Genomic DNA, 22,046 nt, shown 5'->3' with positions numbered 1-22,046 from the left:
TCCTCACTTCCCAAAGCATCTGCTTGCGAGGCACTGGGCTAACCGGCACTGGGTCTGACCCCACGGAGCAGTGGAATGTTAGAGCCCAGAAATCCTGAACACTGGTGATTTCCAGCTTTAGAGCACTCCATTTACCCATTTCAACACAACGGTCCAAAGCAAGCAAACGATAAAATAAAAGCATCCAGAGGTGTCTGCTTGATTGTCACAGTGAGCTCTGCGGGACAGCTCCCGTGCTGAGTTTTTATCTGCAATTTGAGCTTGGCAGGCAGATTAAAAAATTTGCAGAAAGGAAGAGAGAAAAAAAGAGCTCCTCTTGTGTCTGCGCTGCGGGGCTGGTTCAGCCACACCAGCAGCTCAGGATGCAGGTGGTGCTGGTGCCACCTCCACCAGCACTGGCCATCGAGCAGGAGGCACGTGCCATGTGGGGCCACTGCAGGCAGAGCATTTCCCTCCCCAGCTGCTGCTCAATCTCTCCCTCCCGGGAGCAGTCCCGGTGCTGCTGCCACGGGAGCCGCGCACCCACCAGCCCAGATGTGCAGGGATTCATCAACCCCCTCGTTTGTCTGAGCATCTGATCTGTCAGTAAGAACAGGATCACCCAGCTAAGGTCATAAATCCAGCGCAGCCACCCCAGTGCCGGCTCAGGGAGCGAAGTCTGGCTTATGAAACCGGCCCTTTTTGGGAGTGCAGCAAAATGGTTGATGTTGAGTGACACAAATAGCAGGGCACAGCCTTGGCAGCATCCTGCCTCGACTGCCTCCATCCTCCCCAGAGCACAGGGGATCTGTTACTGCTTGCTTTCTCCCTGTAAATACACCTCCATGCATCCTGGTAGTGTATTTGGGTACCTTTATTGCCCATCCTGACCTGTGAGCCTGCACAGAGTCCTCCCTCATGCTGTTTACAAGAACGAGCATTCAGTGATTAAGACAACCCAGTGTGATCTTCCTCAGCTTTCCAAAATCACCCTCCAACATCTGCCACCAGGCACACTCAAATGTGTAATAATCTCTATTTTTGTCCACGCTGGTGGCAGGTGTTTATTACAGACGGAAAGAGAAGCAGTGCAGACGTGAACACATTCAGTAGCTAATCCCCACTTGCCATCACCTCACTCCCACTGCAGACAATCCCTCCAAAGTCACCCCCGAGGATTGTTCTCTTTTAATCTGTCATTCCTAATGATTGTGTTCACTGACACACGCTATCCCCAGTCCACCACCCATAGACATGAACATTTACGAGGGAGAAGGCACTGGACATAGTCCTATAACTATAATTTATCCTCCCACTGATGCGATGACTCGCAGTGACACATCTTTCAAAATCAGCTAAACAAAGCCACCACTGAAACTGGAGGAAGCAGAGAGATTAAATTCAGAAATAAAAAATAATCTGGGCCAGATGGTATTAGGGAGTTTCGCATCCAATTCACAATCCCGAGTGTCTGGAGAGATAAAGGAAGCAATTTTCAAAGCCAGGCACCTGTTTTTAGATCTGCTTGGGCATGGCTCTGCCAGGCTTGTTTCTCCCTCTTTCCTCCCAGGTTGTTTTTGAGCCTTTTTCTTACTCTTGTGCAAAAAGACATAAATAAATCTACAACTACAGCAAAACCTGGACAAACGCAGATCAGGACAAAACAAACAAACAAACAAACACAACCAAAAAAACCCGAGCACTTTTTTCTTGTTAAATTAAAACATAGGACAAGTGTTACCTTGGGAACTGGCACCTGCCTCACAATTCCAAACGGAGCCTGTCCCAGAGCGTCTCCTCAGCCATCAGCCCTAAAGTCATCGCCAGCCCCAGCCAAGGAGTGAAAACTCACACCCCTGTGCTGCTGAATCACCTCTTAAAGCCTTTTCTGAGTATGTGGGTGGGCACTTGGACAAAGTGGAGACCTTACGTTGAGTCCCTCCTTGGCCACACAGGGCATAAATCTACCAGAGAAATTTGAGGGGCCCTCAGACCCCAGGGGTGACATTTCCCAACACGCCCGAGGCATTTGGGAGCTGCTTCAGAAAATGACGCCAACTTCCAAAAGCGACTTCCCAAGGGAGGAAAATAAAGATGCCTCTGATGCATCTCTGCCCGACATTAACCACTGAGGTGCTGGTTGTGTTTCCAGCAATGATTTCTAACCCTACCAGCCAACCCTTTGCAGTTACTTTAAACCCTTTGTTTCCAAAGGCAGCCTGGATGTCACCTGTGTGCCACCACTCTCCCAGCTGGGAGCTCAGCAAGAGAGGAGGGACATTCCATCCTGCACAACACTGTGCCTGACCTCTCCTTGGGACACCAGGCCCTACCACCATGCAGTGGTGCTCTAATGCCAACAAATAAGGAGCTCAGCTTCAAGAGAAACTGTCTCTGACACTGGAAGAGGAAATCAGGGATAAGAAAGTTCAGTAGAAGTGAAATCCTTCACGAGGAACCCGAGGATCTTCAACTCTTTTTTTTCCTCATGGCCAAAGCGAGGAAAACCACCACCACCAGCACAAAAGAGCTCCAAAGGCAACATTAAATGTTTCCAGAATTGTTACCATACCTCAGTTTGCAGCAAAGCTGCACAAAGCCTTGTTTTGTGCAGTGACTAAACCCAACCAGATTTTGGAATAAATTAACGTGCCATGTCACTACTTACCCTCGGGCCGACGTCCCCTGCTTCACCCTGCACATCAGGCAAAACAGCAAGGTCAGCTCAGAGTTCAAATGTCAGCCCCCAAGGACTGAGCACAGGGTCAGCTGGACATGGCTACAGCACACAAGGGAGGTGGCAAGAGTCTTATTGCTTAATGCATTCAAAAGCAGGGAGGAGAAGGGCTCGAGACAACACAATAGGGAAGGGTTCTGCCCTGGCAGGCAATGAAACAGATAATAAATCAGAAAGAGCAGACTGTTCCCAACTCTAAGGCTCCCCCTAGCAACTGCTTATGTCCTACACATGTGAGAATTAACTTCACTTTCAGTACAGTAATGACATTCTTTGGCTGCTCTCATTTCAGGGGAGGATGTCATGAGAACACGGAGCGATGGAGTCAGAGCTCCTGGAGGAACCAAGAGAGTTTTATGCCACTCTCATGACCCTTAAGGGCTTACCAGAAACCCTATAGCATGGGTGAGCTTTAAGACTACCCTTGTTCCTCCTACTTTTTTTTGCAGATTCTTTCTGCCCTTCCCTTCCTGGGGCTTTTCCAAGAGCAACCTGAGAAGCCACTGTCACAGCTCCACATCCCAGTAAAACCTAGCATCATACTGGGGTAACACGAACTGAGAGGATTAAAGCAGCAGGAGGATATACACCCAGTTTCCCCAAAATCCATGCATTAATGAAGCCTTTACCTTTTCCCCTTTTGGTCCTGGAGGTCCCTGGAAACACATAAGAAAGATCCAAGTTAGGAACATCAGAATCATCAGTGCATGCAACAACAAACGCAAGGAGATTGCACTTATCAATTCACAAACCTGAGCCATATTTTCTATTATCTTAAGGCATACATGCCTTAAATTTTAAGTTATACACTGCTTGACACGAGCAGCACGCTACAAAAAAGCACCCATGAGGTTCTGCCTGCTCTTGCCAGGACAGAGGATGGAGAAGGACCAGGGCAGGGCAGGCAGCGTGGCAGCCACTCACACAAACACGTGACTCCAAAGGGATGCAAAAGATATCTGGAGGTATTAAATCACTTGTAGAAAAAAACACATGCTCAGCATATCATTACAACAATTATCCATCTGTTTGAAATAAACAAGGAGGACGGGCTGCTTTCTTTGGCCTGTTTGCTGAAGGCATCATTCATCTTCCCTCTGAGCAGCTGCCTGTTAAGACAGGCAGGCAGAGACACACTGCAGCCCCAGAGAGAACCCTTCCATGTGTCTGCTCTGCATCCTCCTTCCAGCACAGAAGAATATCAAATCTCAGGGTTCAGACCAAATCAAGGGGTTTGCTGAAGCAGGACCCAGTGGGATTCAGTGGGGGAAGGTCTGCAGAGAGGCCAGCAGTGACAGATCTGCAGCCTCATGCATCCCTCCCACTGTTAATTGCTCTCTAAGCAGGGCTGCTGGCCCCTTACTGTCATGGAAGAGATCATGAACAGTCTGCTTTGACTCTGAATGTTTGAGAAGTTTGCTTTTTCACTGAGGTTTTCCCTGCCTCTCACTCAGGCTCTCACTCCTGCCCGGTAGTGGCACCCTGGGTGCTGGACTGTGCTGCCATGACGGGGCTTTGCTGATTCAAAACCAAGCCCTGAGCACCCCAGTGTGAGCTGGCCTTCTTTTTTTTACATTCCTATTGCTTTATTTCTAGATTTGGTTTACGTTTGTCATCTTCAGGGGTAGGATAAAAACCAACAACAACAATGGTATGGTTTTAACAAGACACTTCCTACCTAGCTCGAGATAAGTGTCTGGAGTAACTTTTCAACTGAAAGACTGAATGACTTCTGCCCACATTGAAATCCCAGCTGGTTTAGGACCAGAACTGTAAAAGATTTCAGATTGTGCCCTCTAAGAAAGGTAGTGCTAGAGAATGGGATTTGGACACAAAATATGGAGCTGTGACCTCCTGTAGGAACCATCCAGCAGAAGGAGTTGGAGCTGGCTAGAGTTCAGCTAGCATAAAAGTAAAACAGTCTGTGTTTCTGTAAAATAAGTAAGAAAAGAGTGGAGCACCTGAATATCCAAAGGGTTTCCAAGCAAAAATGAAGTCAAGAAAACAGCTCATAAAATGAAGTCCAGCTGTTCCAAAAAGTATTGCATGGACACCGTGCTCTCTTCAAGCAGTTCCAACCTCAGCTCCTTTGGAGGAAAATGGAACCCACTTTGGGATCTATTATTTTTATGGTATCACTTTGTAGTGCCAGGAGCACACAACCAAGATTACTGACTTTGCTTCTTCGAATGTGCTACTGGAGTTTATTTCCCAAATTTGGCCTGATGCCCCTCTGCAATCTCTGCTCTCTGAGCTGGCACAGAAGGGGAAGAAGCAGCTGAGATGAGCTGACAGGTAAAGAAAAGGTCACCTCTAGCTGTGCTGGCCAGCCCTGGCTTAGAATTCAAACTTGCATGTGCTACAGACCGTGGAACTATTTCCCAAACACAATTTTCTCCCCTAAACAGTTATATACGTGGTAATAAACGAGTAGTAATTGACATTCTGCATATTTATTGCAGAGCAGCACGAGCAAAGACATGCTATACTTGGCACTTGATGCTACTTACTGGTTTGCCATCCAAACCAAGAGGACCCTGGAAAAGGAAGGAAAAGACAGTACTATTAAAATAAATAAATAAATAAATAAATAAATAAATAAATAAATAAAGGATCAATTTACAAACACAGCAGTATCAGGCATGCTCTGAAAGAGGCTCTACTTACGGATAGCACAATCTCTGGCTATGATTCTATGATATACCTACTCCTTCATCCATGCAATCCAGCAGGAAGGTTTCAGGGAAGCACAGTAAGAGGCACCAAACAATTTGCAGAGTGTGAAGGAGCGTGAAAAGAAGCGACAGGATTAGTGACAGGGATGAGGTGACACTGCCCTGGCACAACACTTGGGACTCCCTGAGGCTTTGAAAGTCAAAAGGAGCAGCAGTAAAACACACCTGATCTGGTTAAACAGAGCAGATCCACGAGTGATTCACATCAACCTGGGACCTGAACCATCTGTTTTTGCTAAAAGACTTGCTGAATCTCTACCTGGTTCCCCAAGGTGTAATGGCTGATGGCATCAGCCATCGCCCTCAGTCCATACTGGTAAATCTCACTGATGGGAAGGGGTTTCTTGCTGTGGAGAAAGGGAAGGTGCATCTGCTCCCCAGGCTGACAGCTCTGTGCTTTGCTCATCTGCAGTGACACAAAGCTGGAAGAGCACTCGTAACTGCAAGACCGAGCACTCGGCTACCCCAGTTCTTCCCCAAGTCCTCCCTTTTCTAGGGCTGCTGCCTGGTAAATCAACATCAAAAATGGTCTTTTCCTGCCACCTCTGGCATTTAAGCCCTTAATTAACATGAAACCACTGCCTGTGCTGGGCCATAGGAAACCTTGCTTTTGAGAAGGGATGTGTGTGGGGAGGAAGCAGCGATGCTCGAAAGCCAAAGCTGCCCCTGCCCTCAGGTGCTGCTGGCACACAGGCACTTGGGGATGTAGAGATGCACCCAAGTTATGATAAATCCCAGAACAGAATTCCCACCAATCCACAAACTTAACACCTTTCCTCACTGAAGCCCAGAGGAGGCTCAGCCCTGCAAACTGTCCCTGAAGAGCCACAGCACGATGGTTGCGAGTCAGCAAAGCCCTCGGTCAAAGCTCTCACCCCCAGATTTGCACCATGTGCTCCCCTGTTTCACTGGGCAAGTTAAAAATAAAAAATACAAATAAAGCAGTTGTGCCTATCAGTGCAAAGGCTTGCAAGTCACAACCCAGCTACTTCTTCTCCACCACCTCCTCCCTGCTTTATCTCACCTCAGTTAATTAGATTATACCAGCTGGGAAAGGCATCAGGTCCATGGAGCTCCTTTTCTGAAACTGTGATTGTTTGGGGTGATTCACCTGCGACTCCCTGTCCTCCAGAGGGCAGGACATGGGACCTGAGCAGAGACCTGGCAGCACATTCAACTTCTCAGAGGAGTAGAAGTCCCAGATTTTAGTTATTTATTTTTAATGTACAACACCAATTCATCAGCTTTTAGCTATTCTTGTATCAGTCCACAAAAGGACATCCAGAAGGAAAAAACAATGGCCTATTCAGAGGATCTTTGTTTGAGGGAAAGCATTTAATGCTTGAGAGAAACAATATCCATCAGGGTTTCAGAGGGGCTCTTGGCCAGCCATGGCACTGAATGGACAACACTAACACAGACTTTTAAATGTCTTGTTAGTCTGGACTGGGGGTTTTATTCTCTCTGCTCTACCTGCCCAGCCAAATGTCTATGTGAGCAAGGCAGGGCTCCTGAGAGTAGCCAGGGGATTGCATGAGAAGAGCAGGAGAAATCATCTGAAATCCAGGCTGACTTGACTGCCTGTAAATCCCAAGAGCACCCAAGTGTTGAGATCATTATTGTCCTTTATTTGAATCCTCTTCCATGTAATTTTAATTAAAGATTAGGCAATCTTTAATTTATTTGATAAACAAGGAACAGGAAAACAACAAGTAACCCCATATTCCCCCACTTAAAAACCAAAAATCACTTTCACTTAAACAAACCAGTACAAAGTCAATGAAAAAGGTGAGTTTTCTGGACACCCCAAGTAAGGGAAAGCATCGCTGTGGCTTTATGCTGTGCTTTTTGCCCAGGGGCAAATTTCACTCATCCTTCACCCACTCCTGATCACAAGTCTTTAAATCTCACTCACAGTGATCACACTTATCATAATTCAGTGCTCACCACATTGAGAAGGGACGAATTTTCTGCCCAGGACAAACCTGATGCTTTAAGACAAGGCAGAGGGAAAATTCAACCCATTTCCTCCAAAACGTGATTCTCACCCAAACCTTCAGTGCACTGGCCAGGTGGGACAAAATACATTGATCCCAGGTGGTCTGAGGAAGATGACCCTGATGTGGCCCCAGCCAACATCAGAGCCCACTCCCAGCTGGTGACCAACTCACATCTCGCTTTCTGACCATGCACCAAGTAAGGACTGGTGGGTTCAGCAGCTCTGTGGGACATCCTCCCCACTGGAGGAAAAAAGAGGAATTCTTGCTGTCAGTTTGATAAAGAAAACACATCTGCACCATCTGGCTGGAGCCCTCAGGTTGTGGGGCAGGAGGAGCTGGGTTAGCAGGGAGAGCTGGTGACACGGGGCAGGGGTGAGTGAAAATTGCAACCACACGCCGTGGTTTGACCCCTCACAAAGAGGTGAGGACATTATTTATATAATGATATATATTTTATGGTGTATATTAAGGATACATTTTTTAATGACATCTTAATAACATGATGCTGAGAATGCAGACAGAGCTCAGAGAAGATGCTGGAGCTTGAGCAGAGCTTGGTTACTACATCGTGTACTCTCCATGCATGCCTTGGTTTGGCCACACAATATTTCATCTTCAGAGCAAGAGCCATTTATCATTTAGATACGTTTGAAAATAACTTCCAATGTTTTTCTTCATTTTGTTTCACAGTAGAAGCTCGGAATTCTTGAGATACAGCACCAAAATGCCACCTCCCTTTGCAAAAATGAGATTCAGCCCTTGCTGAGATCAGCTGAAGGCCTGAGGACAGCTTTGAGTTCACCGAAAAGGGACAATGGGGAGCTTGCAAGCTCTGATTCCCATGCAAAAGCTCTCCCAATAAATAATCAGCATTTCCCACGTACATCACTCACCTCTGGCTCAGAGCATGCCGAGGTGCCAGCCTGGCTACCTGGCCCTCTGCCTTCCTCCTCCAGTGCCATTCCTGCTGCTGGCAGGGAGCTGCTTGCTCTAACAGTGTCATAGGAATTTTAAGAGGGGGGGGAATATCTAGTGAAAACAAAGCCAGGAATTATTAAGAGGACAATCCTTCTGAGTTGGGAAATCTTCTCTCATGGTTATTTTTAATGTTTCCTGCTCTGCTAAAAATTAGCAGAGGGGTCGGAAGGAACCCTGCAGTCAAATTTTAACGAACTCAAAGGGCTGCCTTTCAGTCTCCGTGGTTTCAAAAAGGGGCAAAATCTTACATTTTTAAGGAGGAGGAAAGTGTCAGAACAAAAGAGCACCGCGATATTTTAGTGTCCCTGGGAAGGGCCCCGGGTCATTGGGCAGCATGGTCTGCAGCAGAGCCGGGGAACAGGGACCATCCCTTCCGATAGGACACGCTGTAAATCCTCGGTGTCTGCTGGCACTGCCGTTCCTTGGCACATTTCTGTGTGAGAAGAAAGCCCTGGCAAAAGCTGTGGCCCAGCCTGGCCTGCCAGAGCCGTCACAAGGAAAGTGCAGGAAGGCAGCCAGGTTGCTGTGGCTGCTCCCAACTTCCCAGCTGAAGGGAAAGGGGAGAAAAGGCACCGAGAAGTGAAGAATGAGCTGCGAGTCCTCTAAAGAGCAGCTGAGATTCACTGGTACCAACTGGGAATAAACTGAGAACAAGAGACATGTCCTGGGATGTCACCTCATCCCCAGTTGCTGCTCCTCCCTCCCTGAAGCCCCCAGGTGCAGAAGGACCATCAACCCTTATAAAATAACACATTTCTACTCCGTGCAATGCCACCTCTGCTACAGTAAACGTTTGACCTTCTAAATGCATTTGAGTTATTGCATTTTAATATATTAGATACTTCTAATAATTTACTATTTATCATTACTATTTATAATCATAAATAAATTTACTACTGCATTTGAAGACCTGTGAAGGGTATGAAATTGGTCATATAAAGAATTATCCACACACACACTGCTCACTGCTGTGAGCCTGGACAAATCCCTGGTGGGAAGTTCCTCCTGCCTCAGCCCTGACCTCTGGGTCACTGGTGTGAGTCCCCAAAATCATGTTGGTCTGCAGCACAACACAGCACTGGAAACATTCCTACCAGGAGCTGTCATATTTAAGCATTAAGATCATTTATATCATGATAGTTTCGTGTTTAACTCCATATAGCATGGATGGCCTCACCAGAATGGGATGGGATTGCTGCACAGGGGAACAGCCCTGCACTTCAAAATAATATTTTTTCAGCATGAACAACTTTATTAAAAATCCTTTGCTAATAATTTTCTCTGTTTCTTTGTCTGAAAAGAGATATTTCAGTATTTTCAAGCACAAATTCCCTTTTGCTCCATGACTACATGCAAACTGGAAAACCACTTTTTCATTACTAGGTGATAGTTTTTGCATTGTTTTGGGGGGGGGGGGAAGTACAAAACAAACAAAAAACCCAAACAGCTTCTACAATTTTCTTTCAAGCACTAAACAGCAATGTTGATGAGACGTGATTATTTTTTAATGTTTGCAAGACTAATTGTTTTCATTTGGAAATAATTTACACAGGCAGGCCATATCCTGCCTGGCCTCAGAGCCAGGCTCTCCTTATTCAGCTAGGAAACACTACTCCTTTTTACAAGGAAGGGCAATTATGGGGTTCCCAAAATCCATCTCCCTGCAAACCACAGCCCTGCATGTAACATCCAACTCCAGTCTTGGAGGAGATCTTAAAAGGGCAGCTCTGAGCAGTGGGATGAGCTGAGTCCCCCCTGCCCACAGAGTCCCCCAGCTGCAGCAGCTCTCACCCCTCTCTCTCCCAGATTTCTTTCCAAAAAGGCCACCTGAGCACACCCTGTGCATTGCCCACAGAATCTGGAGGGGCTCAGCATCACCAAAGCCTCAAAAGCTCCTCTGAAACACTTCTCCAGAGGGAATCATGTCCCACAGCCCAGGCTGCCAGCAATAAACCCCCCAGCAGAGGTGTCAAGTAAACGATGCAGAGCGGCCTGATAAGAGCCAAGTGTGTGTTAACAAGGTAACAAAAAACTCCTCACAAATCTGTGCTCTATTCCAAAAAAAAAGATCTGTCCTCAGACTGCTGGGAGGCCTCTGCCCATTCTTTGATGGAAACGGAGCAGAAAGGAGCAGTAATTTGCTAAAAACTTCACCCATAATGCAAACCAGATGCTGGGGCTCTGCAAGGGAGCTGGGCTGGTCCCTCCTGGGCATCCGGGGGCTGAGAGAGCCCATCTCCCTTCCACAGGGCACAGACACTTCCAGCATCTCTGAAATCCTTGGGAAACAAACAAACAAACAAACAAACAACCCCAGAGAAAACAAACCCAAACCCTACCCTCAGAATGGTTTTTGGGCTCTGCCCACTGCTCAGCCCCTGCTTTGCATCCCCAGCGTGGGCTCACCAGAGCACTTCAGTTCCCAGCTGTTTTCCAGACATGACAACCACGTTCACTGGGGTTTCAAGTGGAGATAAGGGACCTTTTCCCCTGCAGGAGCTGCCTCTTCCTTAACCACAAGATGTGCCTTCTTCCCTCTGTGCACGGAGCTCCCTCCTTGTCCTGCTGGATGTCTCCTCAAAGATGCTCAAGAGAAACGCTCTGGAATCAAATCTTACACTGCAAAGGGGTGGAAAACAAAGGCTGGGCTGGAGCTGCACGGGGCACTGCTTGGGTTTTCGAGGAAGGTCACTTGGAGATGCCGAAACAGAACCAGTTTGTTCACTCCTCCTGCAGTGATTCCTGGGCAGATGTGCCAGCTCACCTTATCTGCTGCCGAGCACCACTTCGGGGGCACGAGCCCACTCATCTGGGCATCACACACTGCATCCAGTTTTATTCCAAAACAACGGAGTGCTTTTATGGAAGAAAGAGTCCCCTGACTTCCCCCAAACTCCTGAGGCTTAAATCAGTTCCATGTGTTCTGTGCAAGTGCTTGCTGCAAGGTCTGATGTCCAGTGGGGCTTTGGATTTATTTTTTTTTTTAATGTCCAGCTATGAGAGGAGATGGCCCCTGTGGCAGGAATGCAGTTTTTAAGTCAGTAAGCTAAGATTTTGGAAGAATATTGCCATGTCAAGCAAACACTTCAGCAACTGACTGCCTTTATGTTCCTTCCTCAGCAGTGTCATTCCTGGTTGACAGCTGCTGTTTGGATCACCTCTCTTTGGGGGATAACGAGCAGAATTCTTAGTTTTCCTCAGTTTCTCTCAGCCTACACATCGAGCCTTGGTACCACACAGCTGTGCCCAATTGTACTGGAAAGAGAGATGCAGATCCACCAGCTGCACTCACAATCAAAGCAGGGAACAGAGGAAAAGCAGCAAAAGAAGCCAGAAACCAAAGCCCTGCCCTGCCTGGGTAATTTAGGCAGCAAAGTTCTCCTTGCTGTTGCTGTCAGCACCTTCACCAGGCCCTCTCCTCTCTTCTCCTGATCCAGAACCACTGGAATCACAGAGGATAAACAAATGCATCTGCAGTTCCTCTACTGGGTGGGATATAAGATGACTTTTTATTATCCCTGTGGAAAAATTACCTCTAAATCAAAAGGAAAATAAAGTGTTGCCACGAAGAGCTGGTCTTCACAAAATCATTGTTGTTTCCACATCAGAGAGCCAGTAAATGGATGTAGCAGGAAAACACTCTGGATCTGCTTTCCCTGTTTAAAGAGGGCTTTCCCTCTGGGCAAATAATTACGTGAATTGGCCACAAAAATGATATTAAAATAAAATGAGAAAGACTGGAACTACAAAGTTTGCCTTGTAAAATGAATGTTTGCAACTTCTGTCTTTTGGGCTCTTACTGGGAGAGGTATGTGTGCAAATGACTTCACACACAGGAGGTGCTCCTTGAAGTCTGGATGTTTATGAGTAAAGATACTCCTGAGAACAGACACACGACTGAACCCTAAATTACAGTTATGACCTTGATTAGCCTAGCTAAGAAAACAAACTACCTTACCAACAGAAGCCTTCATCACACGACACACTATCTGAAAATATCCAAGCCCAGTGATGCACAACCAGCCAAAACACCCATGTGATGTACAGGCAATCCATGCCTATGCATGAGCTGCCACCCAAGGTCTGGAAAGCATCTGCCTACTGCAGAAAAAAAAAAAAAAAAACCAACAAAGCCAGGAAAAGTTTGAGATCCACACACGCCATGAGATCTGACCACATAGCGTGGTCTCCCCTATCTCACATGGGGTTTCTGGCAGCCCTCCTGAAGAGTTAAAACACTGCCTGATGCTCTGCTTTGGGCACAGAGCAGTGCAGGGCTCCTTCAGACACTCTCTGAGGCTGCACCCTGAGCACACCCGAGCTTGGAGATAATTGCATAGATGGAGGCACCTCAGGCAGTTCAATTCTAAGTTACTTCTGAAGTCCTCTCGTAAAAGTAGTTTATTTTTAATGTCACATCTGGTTTTCTGTTGGTGCCATTGCCAAAGTGCCTGGCTAAGCACACGTCTTGGAGCTTTCTGGTAAACTCTGAGAAACCACAACGGCACGGAGGAACTGCCACCAGGAACAGGCTCAGGCACGTGCTCCTCACTTCCCACACCTCATCCTCTCTGTACATTAATGGGTCACACACGAGAAGCTTGCACAGACCTTCCCTGGCTAAGTTGTCTACGCTAACTGAAATTCTTAATTGCTGAGGGGAGAAAACCCCAAACTCCACTGATTATGGCCAAGGTCTAGAGCTGTGACCAAAGCCTCTGTTCCACGTGCTGGGTTCTTGCAAGTCAGGGAACCATCTTTCCTTCTGCATATGCTCTGTCAACCCCTCTCACAGACATCAGCATAAAAAAACACATTTGGCTTCACTTTATGTCTTGAAAATTAATTAAAACCAGAGTTTTACCATCCTTACCAGTTCGTTTCTGGCTTATACGTTACAGCTGACTTCAGTGGATAACTGGATTTTCAACACTGCAGCCAAAGGAATATATTAGCTCACTGTCCAAGGCTCCCAAAAGAGAAGTTTCTGGAGATTCTGACCTGCATAGCTCCAACAGCTCCTCAGCATGACTTGGGCTACAAATACATGAGCATGGCCTGTACAAGAGTATTTCCATTCCAACTGAGTAATTATTCCCCAAAAGGAGTGCCAGCCTTGAGCAACACCCCTGCTGTGATTCTCTTTCACCATAAATCCATTAGCTGATTATATTGCTGTAGTTACCTGTGACTAGAAAAGGATGCTTTTACTCATAGAACCATAAAATGGTTTGGGTGGGAAGGGACCTTAAAGATCATCTCATTCCAACTCCCCTACTGAGGGCAGGGACACCTTCCACCAGCCCAGGTTGCTCCAAGCCCCATCCAACCTGGCCTTGGACACTTCCAGGGATGGGGCAGCCACAGTTTCTCTGGGCAACCTGTGCCAGGGCCTCCCCACGCTCACAATAAAGAATTTCACTTCTAATATCCAATCTAACCCTGCCTCTGTCAGTGTGAATCCACTCCTCCAATTATCTTGGTGACCTCCCCTAGACTCACTCCAACAGGTCCATGTCCTTCCTGTGCTGGGGACCCCAGAGCTGGATACTCAATATTCCACTATTTTGAGTAATGAGCTGCATTACTTTTAAGCAGGCAGAATGTGAAACCTTTTCTCCCTGCCTTCCCAAAAGGTTCCCATTGCTGCAGAAGATGGGCAGGACGTTGCCTGGGTTCTTCCAGGGTTAAGAAAATTCAGAAGGCAAACATTATACCCTGGAGGAATATAATAACACACTGCTCAACTAAAAATAAATCCTAGTATTCTAAGGAAAATGCATAAAATAGGAGACAACTCTGTTTCATATCATGTTTTTTCCTGCAAAGCCTCTTCCCTGCTCTGCTTTTTATTAATGAAGACATGCACATGAAGTAATTCCCCTCATTAATCAACTTCATTCTTTTGGTTTCTTCCTACTTCAAGTGACAACCCTCCCATTTGGGATGTCACGTAGCAGTGTAGGCTGAGACTGATTTGAGGGTGGGATGAGTAGCAGAGGCGGATGAAACTCCCAAGAAACAGAGACTTTGGTTTCAAAAGGCCTCTCCAGTAGACGGGAAGAGGGAAAGGAATGGGTTCTAGTGAACCACAAACGTGGTATGTCACTGGGAAAGAAGAGAAATATCATGTAGGAGGAGAGCTGAGTAGTTTGAAGGCGATTATAGAGCCATGACTGTGTGGGGCAGGGAAGGAGATGAGAGCCAGGCTGCTAAAACACTGCACAACCATTGCTTAGAATCACAGAATCATTCAGGTTGGAAAAGACCTCTAAGATCGTTGTGTCCAACCATCCAGCACTGCCAAGGCCACCACTAAAGCTTGTCCACAAGCACCACATCCACACATCTTTTAAATCCCTGCAGGGATGGTGACTCCACCACTGCCCTGGGCAGTCTGGTCCAATGCCTCACCACCTTTTTGGTGAAGAATTTTTTCTGATATCCAATGGAAACCTCTCCTGGCACAGCTTGAGGCTGTCTCCTCTTGTTTCCCGGGAGAAGAGACCAATCCCCACCTGGCTCCACTCTCTGGTCAGGGACTTGCAGAGAGCAAGAAGGTCCCCCCTGCAGCTCCCTCAGCTGCTCCTCATCAGACTTGTGCTCCAGACCCTTCCCCAGCTCTGTTGCCCTTCTCTGGACACTCTCCAACCCCTCAATGTCTTTGTTGTAGCCGGGGCAGTGCCTCTCCCTCCTCACATTATCCGAGGCCACTGAAGAGCTCCGTGATGCCAAGTTCTCCCTGCTCCGAAAGGTCAGCTCAGAGCCTGCTCGCGTCCCGGCTCTTCCATCTGCTCCTCATTTTCCCCTTCTCCTGCTGCCCAGACACAGCTGCCCGCCCTGCTCACGTCAGCAGCCCCTGCACAGCCAATTCCCTGCTCCCTCCCAGCTTTATGAGGACAAGTGACCCGGCAGGCTGACGCACCGGCAGCACAGGCAGCGCAGGGGAACCACTCTGCAGCACAGGAGCTCCTCAGAAAGCACGAGGGACACGTCCCAGGGGTCACAGTGCCGGGTTCTGCCCAACGAGAAACACATTCCCATCCACATCTGCTTCCCCTCTGCAAACCCCGGGCTGTGCTTCATTCTGGGCACGGGCCAGGTGGTTTTTTGGCAAAGGCTAAAGGTGTCCTCCAGATTTCCCTCGTCCTAAAGGCTGCTGTCATCTCACCAGAAAAGATGGCAGTGGGAAGCACCAAGGGCAGTGCAGTGAAACCAGCAGTGGTTGGTCCTGCAGCAGCTCCCTCCACGTCAGACCTGAGCACACACCTGGACCTGTGCAGAGCCCACAGCCAGGACAACCAGGGCTCCACCACCACAACCACGGGAAGGTTCTTGAGCAGGGACTGGCAGGCACAGCAATACCACCAGGCAGGGCTAACCAAAGGTAGCTCTGTTTGCCCAGGACCTCGTCTGAAAACTGGCAGTCTAAAAACCGCTCCTTCTCCTGCATTTTTACCGTTGCCTTTTCCTCAGAGACAATGCCTGTCTCATGAATCAATGGAGCCCTGCAGTCGACCTGCAATTACCAATTATTCTGGGATTTCTGTATAAAAGAATCATTTATGCTGCCAGTTCACCCCAGGACACCATCCAGTGCAAACCCACGTGTCACTCCAGCCACCAGCACAAAGAGCCAGAGGAACACCATGCTGTGCTGCAAGAAGGACCACTCAGCTGTCAGATGAGAAAAGCAACCTGCCAGTTCTCCTCCATCTTTGGGGTAAAGTGCTCTTCTTCCCCACAGAAGTCATTTAAGGTGATTTTCCCTTTTCCCTAAAAGGAACTTCCAACATCAGTTGTTTGGCATAAAAAGGAAGTAAAAGCCTCGCTGCTCTCTGGTGCATTAATTTGCATTCTTGCAAGTTCAGGAGCAAGAAGCAAGGCAGGCTCTTGCACCCCAAAACCCAGAGCTTATGATCACTGCCACTTAGTGCAAATTAAAGAGGTAAGTATTATGATCCATGATCAATGGGAAGTCAAAACCAAATAAAACACAACCAAAAGAGCAGCAAATCCCAGCATTCTTCATAGCTGTTAAGCACAGTTAGTAGGATACGCCATAGGATTAAAAATAGAAACTAAATCCTCTCTGGAGTTTCAAAAATAACAATAATAATAATAATAATAATCCTACAGAACTTCATAAAGAATAAAACTGTTTCTTCTGTAAAGTTTTATTGTAGGGCACAAACCCCTCCTCTTAGGATGTTGAGTATAAAAATATTGAAATCATCTTATAAAATCTGTTTTCCCTTTTGGCCCTGTTTCCAGAGCTCTGGATCACTCCATCCCTTTAAAGCTTCTTTTGTTTGCAGCTCACTTCTACACCAGCAGCTTACAAACAAAGCACTGCTAGCCAAGGGGTGAATGTGTCCCTACACCTATCCCTGGCACCAAACACCATTTAATATCCACCTACTACTTCTGCATTTGCATCACATCCTCCTCCTGAAGCAGCTTGGAGTTTATTTGATCACCCTGAAGGGAACTAAATGATTAAATTGGTTTGACTACATGACTGGATGTAATAAAACCTGTCCATATGCTCGTGCTGAATAATACTCCTAAGCCTGCTTTATATTTAGTTTCCTCCTCCTTCAGGTATACACCTTGCTTTGGAAATGCAATTATCATTAGATAAAGGTAATTAAAACAGCCACAGCCCTGTGGATGTATTAATTCAATGTTTGCTGGGTTTCAAAGTCTGGAATAAGACCAGCCCAGCCCCACAGCCCACCTGGGCTGCAGGTCCCAGGGGTAAGAGAGAAGAGGAAAAAACTTGTGCTGATGTTATTGCCATTTTCCCAGTGCAGACATGGCAAGGGAGTTGGAGGTCACTGCCAGTCCCTGACCCCATCCAGGAAAGCTGGAGCAGCACCAAAATCCCCCAGCAGGAGCTGGGATGGGCAAAGTGCCAGGCTGCCCTTGGGGACAGTGATGGTGCTCTGTCCTGGGGAACAGTCACTGTTTTCTCCCAGCATTTCTGGTTCTCAGAGCTCTACAGCCAGAACACACACACAAAAGCTTTGCCAGAACATGACTGAGACAGAGGAGAAGGGACAAACCTGCCACGGGTACTGCTAATCCAGCAGTGATTCGCCACATCCCACAGGGGCAAAAAGCCACCCTAGAACTGACATTAAACAGCCCCTAAAACTGTCATTAAACAGCCCATTAGAGCAAAGTCTCATGTCTTGATTTCTAATAAATTAAAATCTTCATTTCCAGCAGATCACTGGTGCATCTGTACAACCTCCTTGCTCCAGCATCTCCGGGGTTGGGGCTGCTGCAGGCAGGGACCACCTGAGGGAGACAAACCCCTTCCCTGGACAGCCCTGCTCGCTCACAGGCTCCCAGCTCCTCCCTCACACTGAACTGAACTTACCCAAATCATTTGGTGAAGTGCTAAGTACCTTTGTGTTAGGGATGCAATGTCAGCAGAGGTTTATTCTGCAGAATTAACCCCATCTCCCACCTCTTCCCTTCTGGGAAACACCACTGTCCTCGTCAGGGAGGCTCACAGGGGTCCCAGGGGAAGTGAAAACTGCAAACAGCTCTGGAATTCCCTTCCAATCCTTCTCCCTTGAGCTCCAAGACACTCGTAAAACTCAAGAGGTGTTTGGTTATGGGCATTCAAGGGGAACTGGGCCAGGGCACGAGGTGGCAGAGACAAGGAGGGAGTTCTCCTAACACACTCCTTCAGGGAAAAAAATAAAAGAAAAAAGAAAGAAAAAGGGGCATCAAGCACAGGAAGGAGAAGGCTATGAATAGCCAAGAAGACCCCTTCCAGAGCATCAGGCAGCACAGGACTTGCTGCACCCATTCAAAAAACAGAAATAGAGATGGAAACATGCTGTGAACATGGATAATCTGCACAGTGGTTCTTACCAACCCCTTACACCAAACAGGGAGCCCTTTGGCACCACGGCCAACCAAGTGCATTAGTGGGGATGAGGGGAGCCAGATGAGAGCCTGTGGTTTGAGATCTGGCCAGAACAAGGACTCCCTCCTCCTGCACGTCACAGCAGGACATCTCTGCTCCCAGGGAAAAATTTTTGGAGGAGGGTAAATGAGGATCTATCTCAACACCTGAGGCTCTTTCACCAGTGTCCCCAAATTTGGCCACTTACAGTTCCAAGTGGGACAAATCCCAAAGCCTTCACTAACTTTGCAGTCCAGTGAAATCCTAGGCCAGAGCATAAACATCACTATGAAAGGGTTCAAGTATTTCATCCCATAAACATTATTGCACAGGCTTCTGCCTTTTAGGGCTAAATCCCTCAAAAGCTGTTGCTGATAAAGAAGGAGGCAAGAGGATTAAAAAAAAAAAAAAAACTCAAAAAAGGTGAAGAAGAATTCAAGTCATGGGAAAAAAGACTGAGAGGACCACAGAGAGCATATTAGAAGAGGATAAAAATAAAAGGAATAGCGGAGTTACCGGGTAACCATCGCGTCCTGACTGCCCCTGTGGGGGGGGAACAAGGGAGACAGGTCAGTCAATGCATCAGCAGCAGCATGACAACACAGCAGCAGGCAGGACATGGGGCCACCAGCTCCCCAGCCAGCCCTGGCACTGAGCTCCTGAGGAACCTCTCAGGGCAGTTTTCCTGTCGGATTGGTCACACCTACAGCGTCTCCTGCCCAGGTTTTGATCTCGTGCTTTACTTACCGAGGGCTTTGCCAACTCGCACCCATCCCTGCTGCCTGTGCTCAGCCCCTGCAGCCCCTGGAGCCAGGGATGTGCACGGCACACACCGGATCCTGGCTGGAAACCTGCCTTGGGACCTTGGGATGGGGGCACCCAGAGGTTTGGAAACACCTGGAGGTCAAGGAGGCTGTGGCTGCTGAGCCAGCAGCCAGGACAGCAATTGCTGAGCTTCAACCTCCTGTGCCAGCACCCGATTCACAGAAGGTTTCCCCCTCTTAGATCCATCAGTTTCCTCACAGGATGCAGCTCTCCCAGCTCACATCTAAGCTCTGCTTTCCTTTGCAATGAAGCAGGAAGCACGGCTGATGCCACGGGGGAAAGACCCTGCTCGGGTTGCCAGCACCACCTGCGAGATCAGCAGGAGAAAACACGGCCCACTGGGGATGTTTCACCTTCTCTGCTCCCACTGGGGATGTTTCACCTTCTCTGCTCCCACTGGGGATGTTTCACCTTCTCTGCTCCCCTCAGGGGGCTCCCAAAGGCGTTTACTGCCCAAGCTGCTGTTGAACACGCCGTGAGCTGCAGCAGAGCCTGCTGCAAGCCAGACCTAAGGCAGATTCCCTGGAAGGAGCTGTTAAGTATTAGCTGGTACACAAGTAGGCAGTAAAGAGTGTTTCTGGTACAGCAGTGTCATCTGCTCCCACAAACACAGGTTATGTCAGCATGCTGCGGGCACAGAGCCGGAGCCAGGCATTCCTCATGGCATGGAACAGCCCCCTTCCCTTTTCTTGAGCGCCCCTGCAGCCCCTAATGCCTCCTGCAGCACCCTCCTGTTCATCCAGAAACAGTGTTGACTTCAACAACCGCCTATTTAACAATTTAACAAGTCTTGGGATCAAGTGTACAGTGAGATTTTTATGGAGATTTATAAGGCACTGGAGCACACACGGATAAATAGGGAACATTGTAACGCCCAGCCCTCGCTAACACATAATGTGTTTGCTAATATCTGCGACTGTAAATGTTTAATTACAGTCTGTGGTAAGTCTATCTTTCAATTGTAGAAATTTCCTACCCAGCATGTGATTTTAATACTCTCCAAAACAGAGGTTTTATGGCATATCTGAGCAGAAACCCCCCCCTCACTCACAGACAGGACAATCAATCATCCAGCAGCCACAAATCCTGTACCACAAATTCTAGTAATTTCATACACATAACTAGATTATGACAGCCAAAAAAATAAAATACCAGAACAACTGCTACTAGGGAACAACAGAATTGAGGATGCAGTTTGAGCAGTGTGATGCTGTACATGTAAGGAGTAATCGATTCCTTATGGCCAAAATCAAGAAACAAAAGAAACTAATAAATACAGTACTGCTGAAATAAAATAACATTGTGGTTCTGTGGGTTCTAGGACTTATATATTATGCTTAAAGAAGCCTCTGGCAAATGCTGCTTATGCTAAAAAGCAGGAAAAAAAAAAAGGGGAAAAACCCAAACCAAAACAAAAATGAACTAAACCAGGAGCTGCCTTTTAAAGAAGGGCAAGGGGAGAAGGGGGGGAAAAAAAAAGATAAAAAAAAGGTCTTGTTTGTGTTAAATCTCCCCTGTGCTCTGTTTGCAATTCAATAGTGCCGTGGGAACCAGGAAATGAAACCAACTAGAGACAAAGAAAAATTAATAGTGCACCATATGTTGCCTATGTCAAATCACATACAATAAACGTGACCAGGCAGCACACGTGAGGCAGTGCAACCCAGCCTGCTGCGTGTGGGCTCAGAACAGCCCCTGGGCAGGACCAAAACAGCCAAATACACCCATTTGGAACGAGCCAAAGCACTTCAGCCAAGAGGAAAAAGTCCCTTGAGAGGTGTATGTATATATGGAGATTTAAATAGGCAACATCCCGGTATCCTCTTTGCTTGTAACCTGCCACTGAGTGAGAAAGTACTTGTTTTCTTAAATAATTAAGCCAAATAATTGCATGAGCGGCATAGAGGGGAAAAAATAGGTAAGAGCCAGGCAGAAGCTCTGTGGGGACCAGCCCCAGCACCCAAAAGGCCTCCCTGGCTCCACATGCCTGTGCTCAGCCCCAGTGGATGCCCTCCACAACCTCCCAATTTGCTCCTGCAAAAGCCCCACAAATAATCATTTTGCTCAGCTCCCTCTTTAGTCTTTACATTAAAAAAATGAACCTGAAATAGAAGTAAAAATTCCAAGGGCTGACATCCCTGAACTAAGCCCACAGGAGAACCAAAGCCACGGTGCTGTTACAACCCCAACACTCCAAGTACATCCCCAGTCACCTTCTGGCTTTTAAACACATTTACAGCACTGGAAATGATCAGGCCCAGGAATAGCAACCAAATTTAAGTTTTCCTGAAATGATCCCTCTTTAACCCAGTGAGGCTCTACAGGAAAAGAACAACACGAAGAAACATCTCTGTTATTGTAAGGACGGAGAAGGAGTCGTGGCTGCAAACAGCCTGCACCTCCCCTGCTCCTCCTCCTTTTGGGGGAGGAAAGGTGGAAAAATTGAAGCACCTAATATCCATAATATTTTTTTTTTTTAACAATCCTTCAGCAGCTGGGAGGGCACAAACAAAACGTGAATTCTCGCTCCAAAACCAGCAGGAGAACACCAGATCTGAACGTGGTGGCACAGCCAAAAGCACGTCTGAACACTTGGAAGGAGGAGTTGACACATTTTCAGCTATTACCCCTTCAAACAACTATTTCCCCATAAATTTTCTCATTGTATTGGTAGAAATGCTCATCATTCTCCTCAAGACTTCAAAGAGAGAAGCAAGCAAGCTATGGCTTTCCCTCCAGCCCCCCCTTGAGAGGTGACCAAACTCGTATTAAATGATGGAAACACGACAGATAAGAAAAGCAAGACAAAGCTTTAGAACCAATAAACCCACCAATATGTTAAAATATTAGTACAGCACTGTTTCTGT

At 47.3% G+C, this 22,046-nt stretch overlaps 1 protein-coding gene across 1 annotated transcript in view; it reads right to left on the bottom strand.

Moving 5' to 3' along the window:
• LOC126638559 (collagen alpha-1(XXIII) chain-like) overlaps positions 1-22,046 on the bottom strand; it is a 167,494-nt gene that overhangs the window by 18,316 nt on the left and 127,132 nt on the right. The window contains 4 exon segments of the mRNA XM_050312532.1: positions 2,641-2,674; positions 3,346-3,372; positions 5,227-5,253; positions 19,562-19,575. Of these exon segments, the coding sequence (XP_050168489.1) occupies positions 2,641-2,674; positions 3,346-3,372; positions 5,227-5,253; positions 19,562-19,575 (102 nt within the window).

Source organism: Myiozetetes cayanensis, unplaced genomic scaffold (genome assembly GCF_022539395.1).
Source record: "Myiozetetes cayanensis isolate MyiCay16 unplaced genomic scaffold, myiCay2020 scf17, whole genome shotgun sequence".
Classification (NCBI taxonomy): domain Eukaryota; kingdom Metazoa; phylum Chordata; class Aves; order Passeriformes; family Tyrannidae; genus Myiozetetes; species Myiozetetes cayanensis.
The sequence above is the reverse complement of the archived record's forward strand: the minus strand, read 5'-3'. Positions and strand labels throughout refer to the sequence as shown.